Source organism: Triplophysa dalaica, chromosome 6, assembly GCF_015846415.1.
Source record: "Triplophysa dalaica isolate WHDGS20190420 chromosome 6, ASM1584641v1, whole genome shotgun sequence".
Taxonomy (NCBI): Eukaryota; Metazoa; Chordata; class Actinopteri; order Cypriniformes; family Nemacheilidae; genus Triplophysa; species Triplophysa dalaica.
The window spans coordinates 3,777,675-3,800,023 of record NC_079547.1 but is presented as its reverse complement, the minus strand read 5'-3'; the positions used below and the strand labels follow the sequence as shown (position 1 = coordinate 3,800,023).

Sequence of the window (22,349 nt, the reverse complement as noted above, 5' to 3'; positions counted from 1 at the left end):
TCGGCGAAGAGAGAGAGAGAGAGAGAGCTTATACTAACATCTGAGACACGGAATTACGAGACTATCGACCTGACTGAAGAGGTAAGGTCGCTATGTCTTATTTTTGCAAGCACAACCTTTGTTTAAACCTCTGGGCTTGTTGCGCATGATTTGCGCAGAAAGTTGTTCAAGTATGTTCAGTCAGGTGTGTTTAAAACATTGTGTGGAAAGATAGACAAGTTGAATCAAAAGCATTTATGGGAAACTTAAATGCGTGTGAGATTTGTGTAGAAATGAGGCATTACAGTGCAGTCACCAACACCGATGTTACATGAATGAATGACGCACGATTTTAGACAGTTATGCACAGATCATTCAAGGTAATGCCGAGAAATTTAATTAGTTAATGCAGCTCTCGTGGTTTTAGACAGTTTTTATGAAAAAAAGACGCTTTATTATTGCAAGCTATTAGGTTTGCTTTTTTCCAAGCCATCTACATGTATGTCTCTTTAATAATGTCTGTCTTCATATTAAATTGAATAACACAGATTGATTGTAAATGTTACTACTGTGGCATGCAAAGGTATGGTAAACGACCACTTGGGGGCGATAGGGAGTTCCCTTTAATTATAATTCTGGATCTGACTATATCATTTATCACATGTCAAGGTTTACAAATTGACTGCATATTATTTATTATACATAGTTTATCCTTGTTTAACTTTAGACTCATTTTATATGGAATAAACCGACTTAATCTTTTACACTCTCATTAATAACAGCAATTCCTGCCTAGCCTTACCAACAATACCTTTGTATTGATTTTGTTTGTAGTTTAGGTTTGTTGTCATGTTTAATTCTTGGAGTGTAGTAATAGTGAGTGGAAAGTGAATGTTTTATTTCTCATGGGTTACTCTTTCATAACACAGGAGACATAATTCAGTTAAGCATAGACTTAAATTAGACAATTGTTGAAATACAGTAAGAATGTAGATTGTGACAATACAAGTGAAACGTCTTTTACTCAGAAATAAAATCTTTTAAGAATAATTTTCTCATGTGCAAGTCATTAGGTCTAATCAAATATTAAATAAATTTACATCTGGACTGATCAGCACTGGTTGTCATCTGGGTTAAGTGCAGAGCTTGAGCTTTTTGGAACATCACTGTTTTCATCTCTCCAATGGTCACACTCACCATTTCGTTATCAAACATTTAAAGGTGCATTTTAAAGGTCTGTTCCATGAATTATTCCTGAAGCAAGAACAAAACAAGTTAATGATTCATGTTGTGTTGAACGACCAGAACTGACCCAATAGTCAGTCAGACCCGATAAACTCTGTTTACATTGTTGACGGTTTCGATTTTCAGAAAATTATTACAATAATGCCCTTGTTTGTAAAAACAAACACATGCATTGATATAGAAGTCTATTGCGGCTTTGAACGCAATATTTCCCCATAGACATCCATTAATAAACACATTTTTAAAGTTTAAAGGGTTCATATGACGCGAACACATGTTTTTTTCTGTGTCTTTGGTGTGTAATAAGTTGCCCATGCATGTATTAGACACGTAAAATTCCCAAAATTCAAGTGTCAGAACATAAGATGCATTCAATCTAAAAGCGAATGACCTGCCTGAAACGCCTCATGTAACCACACCCCCACAAATCCACGTCAGTTCGTGGTATGAGTTGACTAATACCGACCGCCCAAATGTATACTCTAGTCAGTGCTGTCAGTAAAATTGCTTTGGAACCTGATGTTCCAAATATGCGAAGAGGAGTAATATATCTGTCAAACTCTTGCAGTATTCAACCAATCATTACGGTTAACTGGCCAACCATAGCACACCTCGCTTTTCAGAGCGATAAGCTTTGATAAAACTCTGCGTTTCAGAGAGACGGGGCAAATATGAGAGGAGATACAAACAAGGTATCTGGAAAATACAGCCTTTTTGTACCATAAATCGTGTATACACATTGCATTACATCTAAAACAAATGATAATATTCGTTTTACCCATGTCACATGACTCCTTTAATCATTTCCAGTGATGATAATTGCTACTGTCAAATAGCCCTTGTGGAGACGCAGTGATTCTGACAGGTCACCACTTGAAAACTGAAACCGAGTCAGCGACTTTACCTTGACAGCTCAATTAGTGTCCTCGACATGACCCCTAAACCCCGTTCTGTCAATCTCTCTCTCTCTCTCTCTCTGTCTCTATCTATCTCTTTCTCTCTCAGTCAGTCACTAGAATGAAGATGGTATGCAATACACTTCACCTTGCAGTTTGAACTAGGACTTTGTAGAAAACAGGACACGTGTTTCTTTTGAAAATCTATTGAAGGACCCATTCTTTGGCTGTTTGGCTTTGGTTATGATTTTTGGCTGTTTAGCAATGGATGTTCTTGTTTCTAATTTCAAAAAACGCTTTATATTTCACATATTTCAAGTCTGTTGTTCACCGCTGTCCCTCTTCTCACAAAACTACTGGATTTCTTCTGGTCTATATAAAGTCCTCATTTCCGAAACGCTCTGATTTGTAAAGCTGACCAGGTGTGTCGTGATTGGTTCCCCGCTTAGAGCGTGTGTGAAGATGTCCCACCCATACCATATCAGGGAGCTTCCGCTTCTCATGCTGTTGTGATTGGTCGGTCCCCTTCTCTGTGCACGTGTATTCATAAGCTTTGGGTTTTAACAATAAACAGTTACAATTGCGTCAACTTCAGTTCATCAGTTAAAAACATGCGGATTGATCGAAGTGTAATGGTAGGTTATCAGTCAAATGACAGTCTTTGATAGAGATCACACATTTTTTTCCTACTATGGCGAGGGGAATGACACCGGACCGAATGGTGTCAGACCGGTTATATTAATTAACACTAATAACAGAAGCATTAGTTTTGCCTTTTTATATTCGACCCGAGTTGGGTAATAAAACAAGCAGATTCACCCAGAGACATTTGCAAGCAGGAATTCAATGGACGTTTCATAGAAGTGTTTTAGAGGTAGGCTATACGCACACACACACAATATCATTGTATTACAAAGAACAGCTTTCACAGCCGATATTAAAGTCATGGAATGATGGAAGCTGTTATTTGTAAACATATATGTAAACATTATACTGTAAAACAATAGAACACATTACAACCTATTATAATTTGATATTTTGTCCACACTAGATGCAACAATTCCCTTTGAATAAGCCGCGTGTCATTTCGCGCCGAGTCCGGTGTAGAGACGGTGTAAGAATAGGATAAAGGATGTAATGAGGGCAATCAGAGGATTATTCATTATCACAGATGAACAATGATCATGAAACAATAACTTAAATCTTCAAAGACAGATTCAGGATAATTAAGGGCTACACGATAATGACTAAAATCGTAGCTATTTATTATTTCAGTTGATATTGTAATTGCGATTAATTATTTTGGTTAATAGAGATGGGTAGAGTAACTAAAAACTTTATTCAAGTTAAACTACTTATACAAATAAATGCATAAATAAAATCCATAATCTCAGTAATCACTTGAGTGAAAGTTTAAAAACAGGCTGTGTATCAAAATATTATTAAAGGGGTCATTTGACTCGGCTAAAACGAATATTATTGTTTGCTTTAGATGTAATACAATGTGTATACGTGATTTAAGGTTAAACAACGCTGTATTTTCCACATAACGTGCATGTTTGTATCTCCTCTTTGCTCCGCCTCTCTGAAACGCACTGATATTTTACAAAGCTCATCGCTCTGAAAAGCAAGGTGTGCTATGATTGGCCAGGTCACTAGTGCGTAGTGATTGGTCGAATACTGTACGGAAATGTAATGCCTCTTACCATATTCATAACATCAGGCTGCGCCGGCGACGGTGCAATGAGATTTTCAAGACCGCCCACCTTACTTGTGTATACATTTGGGCGGTCTTAATCAAATCATACCACAAAGTCGCCTTTAAAATAAATATCATCTTTATATTGTCAAAAATATTATTAAAGCGTTAATGTAGCATGTTACCGCCGTTTGTTCACTTCAAAATACTCTTTGATGTGGGGCTAAACATAGAAAATAATCTCAGAACTGTGTTTCTAAATTACTTTTGTGCTGTTAAATCAGTAATTCAAGACTAGAGTTAAAGTCATAGTTCACCCAAAAATTAACCCTCTTGTCATTTTAAACCTGAATGATTTTTTCTTCTACAAAACAGAAAGGAAGATATTTTGAAGAATGTTGGTAACCGGACAACAGTTACCTATTAAATTCTATTGTATGGACACAAATAAATGATTGCATACCTCCGTTGTGCTTTTACTTATGAGAAAATGATAAAAACATTTTAATTTTGGGTAAACTATACCTTAACTATAACTCTTGCAATTGCTCTTCGGGCCTACAGGGGTCAGGCTTTCTTCTACTACATTGAATTGATGCTCCCAGTTGCCACCTGGTGGTTAAACTAATTATGGCAAGAAATGGAATGCGTATGCGTGCCAAAATTGCGTGGCAAAATTACGGCGTTGCACGTACAGTATGCGCATACTATTCTGATGACAAAATTTGTGTCACGCAGACTGTATGCTGACCCTCGTGTGCGGGAAAAGGGAACTTTCCTTTTCAGAGCATCAAAACATTTAAAAAAATGTAACTAAGCATGGCATGCTGTAATTGGTTCTTTAATGAATAACAGGAGCTATAATTGTAATATGGATCATTAATTATTAATTGTGCAGTCCTAATGGGGAACATTTTACAATCTGGGCAACAGTGCATCTTCACCAGCATATACTCCTATAACCACCCCATTAACTCAGTATTTTACCTTGGGCTCCTTTTACCGTAATCTTGACCATCGGCTTATACTATAGTCTAACCGAAAACAAATCACACTACATGGTTCTCCACTTTCATCTACATCCCTGGTGGTCAAGAAGTGGAAGACGTGTAGTAGACAGACAACATGATGGATGAACTGGAAGAAAACCCACACCTGTAATAAGGGAGTGGGTTTTCCATATCAGTTGCCTGACGTTTAGCGGGTGAATGGATGGATGGGGCGGAGGTGCCGCGTTTGGGGTTTATGGAGCGGGTTTGTGTAAGCCACAGGAACTGAAGGGGAAAGCTGACAACACTGCCAGGCTTGTGCAAAATGGGTCAAGCTCAATGTTTTAAATATTAAAGAAAATATTGCTGTTCCTGAAGCTTGTGCTGAACAGTGATGGCTCTGTCAGGCACAAGAGATTCGTTGAGGTGGGGTGTGTTGTGTTTTAAGGGGGGTCTAACCCCTCGAGAATCTGTGCACCTTGTGGCTGGGTTAGTAAAACAAGCTGGTCTTTTTTAAGTGAAAGATGTTTTCTTAAGGCGAGAAGACATGTAAACCCTCGTTCTTCCTTTCTATCTATCTGAATCTGGTTAGCGGAAAACCTCAGTTTATGGAAACGTCAATAAACATTAAATTTGGGGCTACCTGTTGGTGTTTGCTTTTTTATTTATATTATCATACATTTTGAACAAGTTTTAGGTTTACAAAGACGTTTGTCCTTTAAACTGTATGTTTGAGATTTTTAGTAGTATTTACTACTAAATGATGTACGATTCAGATATAGCCGCATGTGATGAGTTGCACGTCAAATGTCTATGTTTGTGTCGATGAGGTTTTTATTTGAATTTTAAATGTGTTTAAGATAGTTTTAATGCCATTTGTTGTGTGAAGTTTAATTGTCACATTTCGATTTGTTACGAATGTCATCAATTGTCACCTGAATTGCTGCAAACTTGCAAGGCAGCGATCAAGATTTACACCTTTAATTAGGTAATTCCTACAGTCATTTGCAAGTTACTTGACAGTATGATGTGTGATGATAATTTTACACCGATGAAGAATCTTTTCAAGGACAAAGGACAAATAAACATCATATGTATTGTGCTCTATATTCAATAGCCTATATTCTGATTCAAAAAATAGATTGTCAGGTTGTATTCAGATATGACACATGCCATCCAACAGATTTAAAATTATTTTTGAGAAACGGTTCAAAACCGTCAAATTGCAGTAAAAACATAATTTTACAGTGAACAATTTATTTGACACTATATTCCTGCCGGCCTAGCTATATCCTCGGATTGGCAGTATTTCAGAGTGGACCGACCAGCCAGTTAAATAAATAATATTATTGACCAATGTCTGTCAGATAATAAAAATACTCTAGTTTACTGTATGTATTTGTTCATGTTTTATTGAGGGATAAGTCTGAAGGACACCATAAAATAATTCTATCGATTCACAGATACACACTCAGGTATTGGATCAGTACTCAGAATCGGTATCGGGAAGGGAAAAAGGGTATCAGAACGTTTCAATTTTTTAGACATGTGTTTAAGTTTTTTAACTTGTTTTCACAAGTTTCTTAAGTACAAAGGAACAGTAAGTTTAGTGTGAGGCAATGACCTTATGAAAGTCTATTTTTACAAGGATGGGGAAACAGAGCAGAATTCATTATGTTTAAATAGCCGCTCCTAAAAGTTGTCCATTTGATTCCTGGTCGGTGTGACCCATCCGTAAGTTTAGATTTACTGAGATTCCCAATTATCAGTTTGTTTTGATTACGAATCCAGTTCTAAAAGCCAAAAGTTCAAGCCCATGTGAGTTACTGAGACCCGCAGCTATCATTACGTCCTTGATTAAGACACTTGACCCCTGCTCGCCCCAGAGGGACTGACTCTTGTTAGTCTACTGCAAATCGCCTTGGATGAAATACATCTCCCAAACTTCTGTTGTTTTTGCCTCGCCGCGTTGTGCTCCTCACCGCACGTTCACCTTTCCTGTTCACATTCATCTCAATACTTGCGTGTTGCTCAAATTGTTTTAACATGCATCTCTCTGGTGGAGCTTCCCACTGTTGTGTCTGTTTGTGGAGCGTTGCAGAAGAAGATGAATGGCGCTCTCGCTGATAGCTTTAAAGGTTAAGAAAATGTCAGAACTGCAGAGCTATTAGTCTCCTGTGCAATGACGGGCCCTTGAGGGGCCCATTGACTTGAGATGGGGGGTATGATCTATGTGTGCGGGTAATTGCTGTCTTGTTTGTAGCGTGTGACGGGTTAGACCGAGCCCTGTTGCTCTTTTCTCCCATCGGCCATCTGGTTTTGCGACTGACATTTAATTTGGTCACTTTGTTGGTCCAAGTCATGCTGGGATGTCATGGCGAAGCATATTGGCTGGTACTAATTGGGGAACTGTTTTATGTGTTTTTTGTAAAGCGTGTTGGCAGCCTTAAACGGAGCATTTCACTTTGGATTGTGTGTAGATCTTTGTTCTACACTTCGTTTATTATGTTAAATGTATTTTAAGAACACTTTTAGCTGTATTTCTTTAGAATAACAAGGCATGGGCCGAATTCTGGTTTCAAGGTATACCCACCCAGGTTTGAAAGAGTCAAGGTTTCAAAACTACTCACATTTTCTGTAATACCGTTTCTAAGGTATGAGCTGTGTTTACACAAATATAAATAATTAATCATTAATGTTTGATGTTTAGACCCATATAGGCTATGTCAAAAATATATTTTATAGTATTATACTTTTAAGGCTTTATTTTTACCTGAAATATACTTATCTATGAAGGTTGGTTGAAAATAAAACGTATTTGTGTCCAGTTTAAAAGTTGTAAAAAGTTTGTATACGCAGACATTTCAAAATAACACATTTAGTGTAGTAATTGCAATACCGTGCAACCGTGTCACTTTTGCCAAAGGTTATCATACCATCAAAATCTCATTCCAGCCCTTGCCTATTCTACACTGGATGCGATCGACGCGACACCTCACATCCAGTGTGGGCAAAATTTTAAGTAAACAGAGAGGTTTGTTATCGATTGGTGCTGAATTGAGAGACTGTTGTCTGAATTCATTTGAACCAACAGAAATTGTGCTTGTCAAAAAGTATATATTACATTTTTTACATTAAAGAGTACATAACCAGAGATTTTCAAGGTCCTACTTTGGTTTATGGAGTGTACAACGACAAGTTTATGTAGGTAGAAGTTGTAAAAACACTATTATTTCATAATAAAAGGCAGTTATTCTTACCTTACTACTTGACTGTATCCCAAATGATTTGTTCCGCGATTCAAGTCTAATCTCCTCCTTTCCGCTAGCCTAGTCTAACGTGATTGGTCAGATGGTCTAGTCTGCTATGATTGGTCGACCGCGAATCAGGTTCAAGAGCTACAATGTTTGGGGTTGAAGAGTGAATTTTTCGCAGGCAGTCCTAGCAAAACGTAAGTGGGGACTATATGTAGCGATGTAAATCCACGGCGGTTCACAAATCGAAATAGGGACGATTCATTTGTGTGATTTAAAGTCGACTCCCTTTTTACCAAGCCAATATCTTTGTTAATCATTCACCTTCGGATTTACAACTTGACAGACTGCTTACTTTCAAACACGGCAACATTACACGCTGCATGACATGTTATTTTCATGATCTCATGTTATGTACTCTTTAAAGCAAAATGAAAGGCCTTGTATTACTACGTTCTTACGATGATTTTATTGTGTATTAAGGACACTTTCCCTCATGTTCACAACACATGTAAATATAACGTCAAATAAAACTTAACAAGAGCATTCGCCTGTCATTTGTTCTTGCTGTGAACTGATTTGAAATGATCCAGTGCTGTTTCAAGGAATCCACAGAAAAATGACGTTTCCTGAACTCCTCCGCGGTTAGGTTCGTCTGCAACTCTGTATCAAATTGTTTGTTTCCGGGCTCAAAAGATCCGTCAGTTAACTTTTACACACAGCCACCACTGGTGGCCGGCTCTCGTTCTATCTACTCGTCTTTCCACAATTCGCAAAAGAATCTAAATTTGCAGGTCACACATGCGCGAGTACTTGTAAGAAATGCGTGCGGTGTCTCGAAAACTGGATGCAAAATGCGACCATTTGGTCACAGTCTGGAGCCCTGGATATATTGTTAATGTGCATTTTTAAATAGGTTGTAATAACAAAATGATTTTAATACTTTAAAATGCTGTGTAGTCGTAGTCATATTATAGTCAAAGTTGTGTTTGCATCGTCGCTGACTGAAAGCTTGTATCTCCCCCCAAAAATATGTCTCCTCGTGTCGCACTACATATTCTCATTGTCTGTTCCCTATGGATATTGACACTTGAAGCATATTTATCTTAAGGAAGCAAACTGCAGAATTTCCACAATGCCGACACTTCATATTATCAGCAGTTCAGTTGTATATTAATATATACTTACTCATGTGTAATATATTCTTCATAATGAATTAGCACCTTATATATATGTTTTGATGGCTAAGTTATGTGTCATGGAAATACGCAAATCATTCATCCCATGTTAAGTGTTGTTTCAGATGTCTGCAGAGTCAATTACTTCACAGACACACAGAATGTCCTGAAAACTAACCCGGTCTTTAGTCTCTCTCGTACCCTGTTTTTCACTCTCTCAGATGTTTCACAAACAGGGGAATCTTCATGCTATTTTCTTTTTGTTGTTATTTCTTTTACTTTCCTCGCTCGATTGTGTTTTTTCTATGCGAATGTCTCAACATCTCGAGGGACATTTTCTCGCCGGCAGAGAGCTTAAACCTGACTGGAGCCCTCCTGAGGGTTCAAAAAGTCTTGAAATTGCACCATCATTCAGTCTCACCTCCTGTTTTTGTTTTGGTTCCTTCCTAGTAGAAAATATGATTGCTCTTTTATTGCTCTGGAGACTTGAAGATGTTTTATTCAAGTATAGATGTTTCATCTACAATTTCTTATTTTCAGTAAACTATGAGCGTGAGTAAATTATGAGAGAAATAGATATTTGGGGTAAAGAATTCCTGTACTAAGAGTACATATGAAAATGAAAATAGCTATTATTACTATTTAATAAGACGTGTTTGAGTTCACATGTTGTAATTAAGGTATACTCTTATCAGTACGTATGTGACATGGGAATTGAAAATTTGACATTATGACATTCAGGAGCTTAAAAAATGACTGTAACCAAAAACAACAGCTCAGAATATGAAGCAAAAGACCTCTGTGCTCCTGTCCTTAAAATACTGAACCACTTCATACACAAACACTGAGGTGTTTTAATTTAACAGTAAAAACATCATTTTATTTTTAAAACAACATTTTGTGTTTGGCTTAGCCTACCCAAGAAAATCCCTACATTTGCTCTCTTCATTTGCATTATTTAAACGTCCACCATGTGTTTCTATAAGAATGATTTTTAAGAAAGAGTGAAGTGTTGAAAATCTGTGCTGAATTGAGGTTATGAATTACATCATGTATGTCACAATGAGATCATGTTGGCAAAATCTGCTTTTTCTTCTTGACTTGTAGTGCTGGCACGTGTTCAGATCTCTTCAGATGTTCATAGTTAACCCCCCGAGAGAGAACACACCCGTGAAAACTAATTAACACCAGACACTGAGACCTAACACGTCATTTCATAGTGTAACACTGATGTGTAAGCAAGCAAGCTTTCCTTGTAGTCTCTCTGGTTATTGTGGTACTGGGGTTAGTTTAAAGTAGGTTATGGTTTTATGCTAGTTCGTGTGGTTCTTGTGCTGGTTCAAGCAGGAGGTTTGGTGCTGATTTGGCTAGTTAACTAGAGTAAGCGGTCGACCAAGATGGTGTTTAAGTATAATGCCTGGAATACACTACACAAGGGGTCTTCAATTACTTTTCTTTTAGGGCCAGATTCCAAAAGTATAAATAGGATACGGGCAAGTTTTTACCATATCATCATTTTTTTCTGTTATAATGTATTACTGTTATCAATTGCATTCTGTTCCTTTTATACGTTTTTTATTGCAGTCACTTACATATCTTATATTAAAACATGCAGGCAAATATTGTATACAGTATATACCTTTTTATGATATTTAATTAAATGGGATTGTGTCTTTTTAATTGTATTTTATGTTCCATAATACGTTAGTTTACCCTGAAATGAATTTGCCAAGATGTGGGTGGTATTGCTTTTTTTCAAGAAGACATTTTTTAAGATATTGAATAAATGAGGGTCAAATAAAAAAAAGTCAAAAACGCTAATACATACCGCATAGAAGTAATGCCTGCCCCTTGACTTTAACGAAAATTAAAACGAAATTAGTATGAAATATTGCTTTATCGATTTCTTTGTTCTGTTGAACACAAAAGAGGATATTTTGAAGAATGTAGGAAAGTAAACCGCTTTGGGGCACTTTTTGACTACAATTATCATGTTTTCTACATGGGAAGTCAATGGTGGCCAAGAATTGTTTGGTTAAAGGTAATCCTCCAAATATCTTTCTCTTTGTTCCTCAGAACAAAGATATTTAAACAGATTTGGAACGTCTCGAGGGTGAGTAATTTATGAATGAATTTTTATTTTTGAGTGAACTGTCGCTTTAAGGCAACACACAAAAAACAGTTCTTTTTTATTTCTGGGACAACACATTTTGTGTAACTTACTTTTAACACAACTTGTGTTGTGCCTTTAATTTATTTAACACAACATCAACACAAAGTGACTTGTGTGTTTAAAAAAACACAAAAAGCCCACAAAAATGATTGAACACATAATTTTTGACAGTGGACTGTCTTGTAGTGTTGTGCAGGGACGTGCACAAACATTTTAAGGGGCAGGGGCTCAAGTGGAAAAAAGGGCATTTCTCATATTTATTTATTTTTCTAAACAAAATGTTATAACTATTAACACAACTCTAACTCACTTATTTATTTTAATTCCCTCACACTCACCCAATTGTTTCATGTTGTTTCATTTTTCAGCCGATGTCTACAAAATAATCAGTTCAACGTCTCCGAGTGAGAGATGCACTGACAGTAACAGTAACATTTCCGGCACACACTTGAGATATTCATCCAATAACAACGCACTGGGCAACTGTCTAATCCACAACGAAGAGTTTTGTCAAAATCCAAGCCTTTTAGAAAGGCAGGGCATAGAGGAGCTACACTAATATACAGTATATAAAAGATAATGAGTTTTTTCCACCGTAAAACACATTTTTATTAAACCATAAACAGTTAATCATGTTTTAAATCATGTGACCCCTTTGGTATGCTATAAACATTGATTTACTTTCCATCTCTTCTTTTGCAAAATTACAAAATACAAATTAAGGTGTTTGGTTAAAAGCCTACTATCTGTTTGCTTCTGTAGATTACTTTTAAATGAACCAAAACCAGCTATATGCATATTTAAACAACATTTAAAAGGAAATACTAAATACTAAAGTCCTTAACTAATAACTGGGGAGGTTCTGTGGTGATATGGTTAAGTTATTTTGTTTATCCTATTCATCTCCAATTCCTTGCATTAAATGTATGAAGCCCTTGGTTATGCTCATTCAGGGATGTTTTATTAGAGGCAGGGCTAAATTTGTTTGGCGGAAAGTGGATCTCGCGAACGAGATTTGAGTAACTGTGCGTTCAGACCACCGCCATCGAGAGCATCAAAGTGGCCGGAAGTCATTCATTTTCAATGTGAGCCGGCAGAGAGCATCGGCGCTGCGCGTCCTGGCAGTTGAGGGCATCAAGGAGAGTTGAAATCTGGTCAACTTTATGGTAAGGAGCTATGACACGGTTCGGCGGCAACCAATCGGAACGTAGAAATCCACCGCTTGAGAGGATTCCAGAGAATAAAGCCCTGTTAACTTTGGTCAATGTCAGAGCATCAGAGCGTCCACAAATCTTTCTACAGCGTTATTTGCAGGGCGGCCAGAGTGATTTTTGACGCTCTTGACGGCGGCGGTTTGAACGCACAAGGCTACGCGAGCTAAAATTTTGCAAACTTATTACATTGGTAGCTCATTAGTTACAAGCAAGTCAAATGATTGGAGAAAGGCATCGGAACTTGAACTTCTTTTAAAATTTCCCGACCCGACCTGATATTCAGATTTTTTTTAAGCTGTATAAACATGCACACTTATACGTAAAAAGGGCACCTTTTCTCAAGGAAGGAAAGGGCAGGGGCTCAAGCCCCCTTAGATGTCTATGTGTGCACGTGCATGGTGTTGCGTGTATAGACTCGATATGTGTTCTAAAATTTGCTTAAAATACAAAACATGTTTTCATATTCTCCGACTGAAAGGAATCATAGTCTGATGCCACCAAATTTGAGCAATTTTCTGTAAAATCTGTCAACTCCGCCTGCCAAAATCTGCAGACTGATGCAAACTTTTTGCAACAATAGTCGACTCATCCATAATCTGGGCTAAAATTTGAGCCAAATTGTTGAATTGTTTCGCTAAAATGTGTTGCTGGAAAACCTTGTGAATATTATCACAGTGATGAATTCCTGAATTTAAAAGCCTGTTTTTTTACACCAAAGTGTAAAATGATAATAGTACAGAGGAACGATATTGTACGGATCGTTTTCATAATGTTTTTTTAAATAAAAAATAAATATTACAAATATTAATAGATCCATGAAAATTTAAATGGCTGGTGGAGGGTTGGTCCTGAATATCCAGAATAAAATTTTAAAACTTTATAAAACTTTTTAAAATGTGTAACTGCAGCAAACTTAGTTTAAACAGTATTCTATCGTCGGCTTGTGCGAACGCTAATATGCATATCGTTCATTGTGTGAACAGGCCTCATTATACACAGTCAGTTCCTCCATGAGATATCATTCTTTCCCTCATTCATTTCATACAATGAATGAATGACTGAATACTTTCAGTTCACTGCATTAAGGGGTCCGACTGGAGGCCCAGATGAATGGATGAATAGCTGGACAAATTAATGAACGGGTGAATAGATTGATCTCAAGAGATGGAAGTACAAAAGTTGAACTAAGGATCGACCTCCTGATGTGCATTGTGTTTTTTGTCAGCCTGGTGCGTATGTGTGTGTGAGAGAAGGGGGGATTCAACATACTGGATAAGGAAAGAGTAGATCGAGAAGATGTTTTGTGATCTCTTTTCACCTGTTTAACTGTGAAATGTCAGAATTGAATTGAATGAAAAGAAAATTGCTGCTGAATTAAGGGATGGTGTTGGGGAGGTGTGGTGTTGCCATAGAAACGAGACTATTCAAAGTGCTATCCTTAGGTAATGAGTAGGCAAAGGTCTCGTGTGGAATATACAGAGAACCCCAAAAGTGTTAACGCACTTAAACGCACTTAAAACTCTCTGAATGTCATTGCGTTCGATTGTAAAATAGCAGCACAAATGGCGTTTATTGTACAGAAAAGAGGCACAAGCACTTTTAATGTCACAGAAAGAGGTTTGTTAAGAATAAATTATAGATGATTGAGGCTGTATTGTGAGTTGTTCTGGGTCATGTCTACACGTTTTTTTGTTCCTGCTTGAATAATTGTACAATTTTCGTGTTATTCAATATATATTATATTATTAAGTTTATTTTTATGAATCAATACGTTTTAATGGTTTAACAATAAATTGAAAAATGAATACATTTATTTACTTCCAATAAATGCTGGAACAATAAGTTCAGAGAAAATATAGTTGAGCTCTCAAAATGCTATTATTTTGCCAATTTCACTGAGGAAAATACTGAATTTCACCCAACCAATATACTTTATCAATCAATCAATTAATCTATCAAAACTTTATTAAGGACACTCACGGTCCAGAGATACACACAAACCTACATTCACTTTATCACGAATTTACATATAAACTACAGTATCTTTATTAAGGTTTAATGTTAGTATTTTCATAGTTTAAGGGAAATTAAAGGGTTAGTTCACTCAAAAATTGACTGCCATTATATGGACACAAAACCACTGAAACATTTCTTTAAAATATCCTATTTTATGTTTTACAGAGAAAAAAGTCATACAGGTTTAGAACGGCATGAGAGTGAATAAATGATGTCAGATTTTTTTTTTTGGATGAACTACCCCTTTAATTCGATGTGCGCCTGTATTTATTCTGCTAGGACACCTGTTTGAACTTTAAAGAAAAATGATATACTGTAAGTTCAGCAGGATTTGTCTTTAAGTGGCAATTGGTGTGCTATTTTTATCTAACCAAATGGCATCCATACATTTTTATGAGAAACTTAAAAATCCAATTACTCTGGGTGTCCGCTGTATGCATCTAAAGTGCTCCTGCCGCATTTTGAGAACAGTCGGTGGAATTTTAACCCCAGCATCCCCTGCGTCTGACACCACACACACACACGACCATCATGCCCCCAGCAACCTCCCTCCATTGAGAAAGTTAACAGTTTGTTTTTCACAGGACTGAATGCTTCACTGCACACATCACCGAAGCCCCTCCAACCCCCCTTCACGCTGGACCAGCCCGTCCGTGAGAGGCTCACTAAAATTATTTCTCTCTCCGTCTTTAAGGATTCAGTAAAACACATCTGAAGTCTGTGGGATGCCGTCTCTCGGAATTAATTCTCGGTGACACCTCGGATCTGGTGAGTACGCCACATCTAAACAAAACTATCCACTTTCTAAACCTTCATCCTGTTGCACTCTGATTTTCATCCTTTCATCCTGGAAGCAGTTTTTGTGCATGTCTTTGTATTCTCCTGTATGGCTTGACATTTCTTCATCTCCCCACTCTTGAATCTGACGGACACTCTCTCTCCTGCTCGGTCTCCGCGTGTCTTTGTTGAGGTATTTTGATAAACAGTTTGGCCGTCATCTCCAGACCTCCCCCATTGTGTGTCCAATTCTCTTTGTTCTCTCAGCCTATGGTGGTGCTGTGTGTGTGCGTGTGTGTGTGTGTGTGTGTGTGACTGACCACCTCAAGTGTGTCTGTCTGGCTCTGAATAGAATGAGCTACTATGCTGGAATTTAGCAATATTGTTCATAGTGTCACATGTTTTGTTTCCTTTTTATTAGTCTGTCTGTCTGTATGTCTGTCTGTCAATCAATCTGGCTCCCTCTTCTTTGTCTTCTTCTCACTTTAAATATTTTTGGATTCAATCCAATGAAATTCTAATTTGGTTTGAATGAAATTTATATGTGGTAATGTTATTGTTTTAATGTATTATTTATGTCATTTTATTGTCTTTCATGTTTTTTCTTCAGTTAATTTGAGTTATTCTCAATTTATTTATTTTTATTTTTATTTTGTGTTTATTATCATAAGCAAGATTTGTCCTTTATTTACTTCTGTTTGTTTCAAATCAGTTCAGAATGAGTTTAAATGAAATTAATCTGTTTTTAATGTATTGATAGTATTTTGCATTGCAGAATTGGAGAAGCAACATTTTGTGTTAAAACATAAAAGGCAGAATTTTTAAGTAAAATAAGTAAAAAACAGTAAAGATGTCAATTATGATAGTTGTTAATATGATTTGCTTTGATCAATCAGATTTATAAACCGTTTCAGCGGCAACAACATAAACAAATGTTATGTTGCCCAAACGTTACTTCCGTTAGACTTCCACAAAAAATCAATAACTGTTAAGGAATTTTACTTTAATTTAATTTGAAACAATTAATATACAATAAAATGTTATTATAAATTAAATATAAAATTGATTGTTATATAACCAAACACAGACCGGAAGTTAACTTCGGGCCAGGCACTTGTGTCCGATGAAACCGTCTATGTAAACAGACATGAACATACAAAGTAACATATAAACATACACATAATGTTTTCTGTCTTTTTCATTTGTGTGAATGGAATTTAGTAAACAATTACAGGTAAAGTGATGTACTACTCTGTAAGGTGTTCTTTATCAGAATCTAGAAGTATAAGAGTACATGATTTATTTCCATGCAAACATTTATTGCTATATGAAAACCCATCTATCATAATCACAATTCAAGATTATCAGATCTTCGGTCTAAGTGTGCATTGTCCATAATTTAAAGGCAGCCGTTCATGTACAACGATTCATGAACACAAAGGCTTTGCAAATATTATACAGCTGTGTCCTGGGATTGTAGTTGAAAGCCTTCAAAGTTAATTTCAACCTTCCCTTGTTTCACCTGCTTCATTAAAACAAAGATTCAAAAAGGTGATCATACACTGTTTGAACAGATGCTTCCGTTTGAAACCTGACTTTCCAAACGGCACAAAGGAACTGAAGATAGACAGAGAAAATGAGAAGAATGAGCGAAACGTGAAAAGAGTGAGGATGCACGTTGTGAAAGGCTCGTCTTGTTGCCGCGCTGTTTAAGATTCCGTCCGGTGCGCGAGTCCACGGTCAGGGCTGAGCGAGAGCGCTCAGCTTTGGCGGACAACCACGTGCTCGCTCGGAACGGCTGTGGTGCTCAACGGACTTCATTCACGTGCTAAAGAGCCTCTGCTTTGGCATATAGTTGGCTGATCGCACAGAGCGGTCTTTCACACAGAGACAGTGAAGAAGTGGAAGTAGTGTTAAGAAAAACATCAGAGAAAGAAACACTTTCAGAACTATCTGTGGAAGCAGTTCAATTTGCAGTGTAATTCTGAATTTGGAGCTCTGTTGATGGTCGGGGTGGCGTGAGGGTCGGCTGGCTGGCTTTGGGTCGCAGAGGACGCTAGTCCGTCTTGGTGCACGAAGCTCCTGCTGAGTGAATGGGACTACAGTTCATTGGCTCTGTGTTGTGGAATAAAGGTTTCGGTTGTGTGACCCCTTTAGAGGGATCAGGGGATTGAGAGTAGGCCGGCCAGAACTATATTTTTTCAGTGGGGGCAATCAAGGGGCAATGTTAAAGTTCGCCTCTTCGTTCAGACTGCTGGGAAGTTTTTATTTTACAGTATATCTTAATCGATACGTCTACCTGGGCAAAGTCTTTGTTAGTCTTTGAAGCTGATGCACAATACAAGACAAAAATGTGTCATCCTGTGCACTTTTCCTGTCTGACACTTGCTTATTTTTGGAGTGCACACTACAAGTCTTATGAATAGTGAATTTCAGTGTCAATCATTTTTGCGTACATTTCTATCACATTGTTTTTAATATGCAATTTACTTTTGATGATTTAAGTAAATTTGTGCATAACAAGATCGTTCTTGTCCCTGTACACTCATAGACTTCGTAAAAGACTTTTGGTTTCCCAGAACCTTTTAGTTACCTATTTATATTCTGTAAAACTTTTTTCCATTTCAAAAACCTTTGTGCAGTACCGATGTTGATGTTTAAGGGTCTTCGTGGAACTCTACAGCAGGCAAAGAATCTTTTAGGAACATTTATTATTGAGAGTGTAACTACGATCTTGAAATAGTGGGCTCACAAACTGCACATAGCCACACAAGACCTGATTTATGTGAATAACATGGAGGAATTTTAAAGCTGTCAAACCTTTGCAAAGAAGCCAAACTTTATATTATATTTAGATGGGATCGTTCTGTAACATCTGGACTAAACTGAAGGCTCCAGCTGTCTGGACTTACCTGAGTTCACCTTGATACGTTTCTAGTCCCAGCTGCATATTTTCACTTTCTTTCTTGACTGTAAAATGAAAAATCAATGATGAGATCTCTGTAAAATCTTAATTATTTCTACATCATGAGATTAAATAGAGAGGAAATGGAAACGTTTTAATGAAAATCTCATAGACCCAGAAATAGCACAAATGTCTCAGTTTCAGAAGAGATCTCACCAATGTTACAAACTGAGCTCAGATGTGCCAAGTCTGCAATCAAAAGTCAATATTATTAAAAATGTTTTAACATGAAATCCTGATTATTTTACTGACGCAATTCATTACATTTACATTTATGCATTAGGCAGACGCTTTTATCCAAAGCGACTTACATTGCATTATCCTATACATTTGTTTCCACGTATGTTCAATCCTCTGGGATCGAACCCACGACCTTGCGTTGTTAACGCAATGCTCTTACCACTGAGCAACAGATATACACTTATCATTATACACTTCCATGTTTTCATATTATTGCATTTTAATAATTGTCACATTTGTTTCTTTTTGTTTCTCTCAAGCAATTTTACGAGAAACATCCAAGACTAAGTTTATAACTAAATGAAACACAATTAAGAAGTCCGTAAAATCTCTTGAGCCCTGAAAGATCAATAACATCTTCCTCTGGGATTCTCTCTCTCTCTCTCTCTTCTCTAATAGAGTCTGTATAACTCCCTGTATCAGTGTCCTGATTTTACAGCGGTTGTAAAACAGCGAGAGAATGTTTATCTGTGACCATGTATTACAGATTAACATTGGGTCTTGTGTTTATAGCAGACTGTTTGCATGGATTACTTGCCTCCGCCTAAAGTGCTCAAGAAAAGCCCTTGAAATCAAGAAGAGAATTTTGGTGGAATTTAGCTCTACGCCCTTTATATTTTCCCTCTTTGTTCCTCTTACACGCAAAACGGGTTGAATTGTTTTCGCATTGCATAATCTACGCTTGGAACAGTAATGTTCTGGGTAGCGTGGTCTGTTGTAGATTATTATTTTAACTCAACCCGCTGTCTGACGCATTTACAGTAAAGCATCTACAATGAAACTCTATCGAGTAAGACAAATGCAGAAGTGCAGCGGTGACCAGGGTATGATTTTTTTTATATAATAGTCAATTACTTATAAACAGATCTTTAAAAATCGTTGTTTGAACTGTTAAGTGACAGCTCACTATGACCCCATACTGAGATAAGAAATCGGAGTTGTCTGTCAACCATCTTTGACCTCATTTATTTACTTCTTTTCCATATCTCATCTATTAACCCAGAAGGAATCAGACGGGTCATCAGTGGCCCACCTAGTCTGGCCATTGTCTGACCCTGGACTCCCCTCCGGTGCATTTGTCATTGCCATCATTGGCTTTCACGCTCCTCACTCGCTCTCTCACTTTCTCTATCGGCTCTGATGAGTCTAAGACGATGGGCATGAATAGGATGAATGTGGGGTTCTGAGGGTATTGAGGGGATTTGGTGGATTAGAGGGTCTTTTGCTATTGAACTGCATTAGACACGGTTGACGTTGAATTGTCCTCTGCACCACGGTGCAGCCAGAGCCAAAAAGAGCAACAGTGTGCCAAAAAAATCTGCATCGGATAAATTCCACAGCATTTGCAATTAAGTTTGTGTTTTGCCATATAATTCCATTATGGAGGAAATTTGAGTAAATGTTGGTAATAAAACAAAAAAGTGCATCGTTCTGGTGCATATGGGCCTGTTCAAAAACATCAGCGCTCCTCTCAAAAGACTTGCCGATGTTTGACTAAAACCAAGACAGATGCGCCGGTGGTTTCACTGGTACGTCAGGAAGTGTATGTTTAAGTGTGATTAAGCATGTGTTTTTACATGTGTGCATGTGCGTGTTTACTGGAGAGCTAACAGGGACGTTTGTGTTTACATGAAACAGTAAGGGTGTGTGTGCATGTACTCCAGGTTTATATAACATCTCAGATGAGTGTTTACATGTAGAGTTTACCTGTGCCTCATGTGCTGTCACACACCTTATGGAAAGATAAACCATCAGAGGTTTGTACGGTCCGGCCAGAACGCCACAGGGACTATTGATACTCATAATAAGCTGTAGGTAGGTCGAGAAATCTCTGTCTTAACTTATAATTAAATAAAGCTTTATTGGCCTGTCGTTTCATGGCCACATGCGCTTTAGCATTTGTCCTCGGCTGATGGTAACCACAAAATCAATGTCATGTTTTAGAAACGCATCGATTGGATTAATGCGACCGCAAGTCTTGGATGAGTTCCAGTCGTCCCCGCTATCATTTACACTGATGAAAGTACTGAAGGTTAATTACGTTAGAAACAACCGCAATAAAGTCCAGTTCACACCGACAGCGATCACCATAATGATATCTAGTGTTCACTGCGATGGATGAAATTGTTTTGTTTATTCTAAAAAATGATCAAATCTGAAACCGTTTTATCCCTAAACTCACACATTATAAATGTAATATCTTTAAATCATCTCTCTTCAGGACCCTCTCATCGTCTCGAAGGAGTGCCTTATGCGGTAACCATGACAACATCACCGCCAGAGACCAAACGACTGTCCCTCGCAGGAATTATCATATACCTTGTCTTGCTAGATCTGGTCGCATCACAGACTCTATCATTCTCAGCGACCTCTGACCCCGAGCCGGTGCCCTCTCTGTCTGAAGAGTGTCGGAGAAAAATGCACCCGGTTACCTCTTACACAGGTGGGTGTAAAATACCTTGTTCTTCACAGCTCTTTTTGTCGCTCGCATTCACAAAGGTTAAAATGGGCGTCTCGGCTTTTAATATCTTTTCTCCCAATTGGGGTCAAGCTAGTCAGATCTTTACTACAAACAAAACCAACAAACCTTAACTGTTCTGAGCCCGAGAGTCAGCTAGCAGTCTTAAAAATGTTTCCCAACCTGTGTGTTTTCAGCAGGTTTGAGCATCTGCTGCTCAGATGTAAAGTTTTAACACAGCTGTGTCTGTGTGTTATATCAGCACAGCAGCGTGAGATTGAATGTGCGTCTGATGTCTTTGCCAGTTCAACCTGAACAGCTTTGCTAGTCTATGTTGTGGACAAGATAATGTTTACAATCATTTGTTTCTCATAATTCCATTTTAACGCAATCATTGAACAACAGATCTTTAGGCATAAGGAGAGAATGATGACTCCTGTGTTGTTTAAGATGTGTGTCAGGGATTTTAGGTGATAAACACTCCGAAATGCATATGTACTTCTAATAATTGAACTTGGGTGAATTTGGGTCAATATTTCTGTTAATATTCTCCTTTACCTTTTAAGTCTGTGTAAAGTGGCATTAAAAGGTGTTCTGAGTTTGTCACACAGAAAAATTATGACACACAGCCAAATTCGAATGGAGAAAAAAAAGACAAGTAAATAAAATAATTTATCAAAACCTTGGTGAAATCTTTGTTTTAGAATTAAAATTTAAACGATGGACAAATAATAATATGGAAAAGTTACTACAAACAAAATCATAAAGTTACTACATCACAGTAATCTGTTTCATACTTCACAACCAAGCTGGTGAATTAACAGTGCACACAAATAAGCAATGGTTGCAATTCATTCTCAGTGTGTTTTCCTCATTGGTTTACATCTGTTTAAACAGTAGAAAAGTGATAAGTAAACAACATGCTGCCTCACAGCTAACTGTCTAAATGTCACCTGCTGTGTCTCTCTGATTCTCTGTGCTTTAGCTCTGAGCCCGTGGATGTTTTCCTTCTCCCTACCTGGAGTGAACGATTACTCGCCCCTCACACTTGACCTCATCAGAAACCAGCTGATAGTGGGAGCCAGGTAAAACACACGCACAAACACACACACACACACACACAAACAAACACACACACACAAACTCTACTGTGCCTGCTAAACCTAAAACATAATTTTCTGTGTAGAAACCATCTCTTCAGGCTGAGTCTGAGCAATGTCTCTCTCCTGCAGGTACGATCTCTCTCTCTACACATCTGTCCATCCA

At 37.6% G+C, this 22,349-nt stretch overlaps 1 protein-coding gene across 2 annotated transcripts in view; it reads left to right on the top strand.

The window, feature by feature from the left end:
* Positions 1-22,349, top strand: part of sema5bb (sema domain, seven thrombospondin repeats (type 1 and type 1-like), transmembrane domain (TM) and short cytoplasmic domain, (semaphorin) 5Bb) — a 42,136-nt gene continuing 19,787 nt past the window's right edge. The window contains exons 1-5 of one of the 2 annotated variants that reach the window (XM_056751510.1): positions 1-81; positions 15,338-15,411; positions 20,847-21,068; positions 22,069-22,168; positions 22,270-22,315. In XM_056751510.1, the coding sequence (XP_056607488.1) occupies positions 20,888-21,068; positions 22,069-22,168; positions 22,270-22,315 (327 nt within the window). In that variant the 5' untranslated portion in view covers positions 1-81; positions 15,338-15,411; positions 20,847-20,887. Of the gene's footprint in view, positions 82-15,222; positions 15,412-20,846; positions 21,069-22,068; positions 22,169-22,269; positions 22,316-22,349 lie in introns of those variants that run through there. The other variant, XM_056751509.1, reaches the window with a different exon arrangement.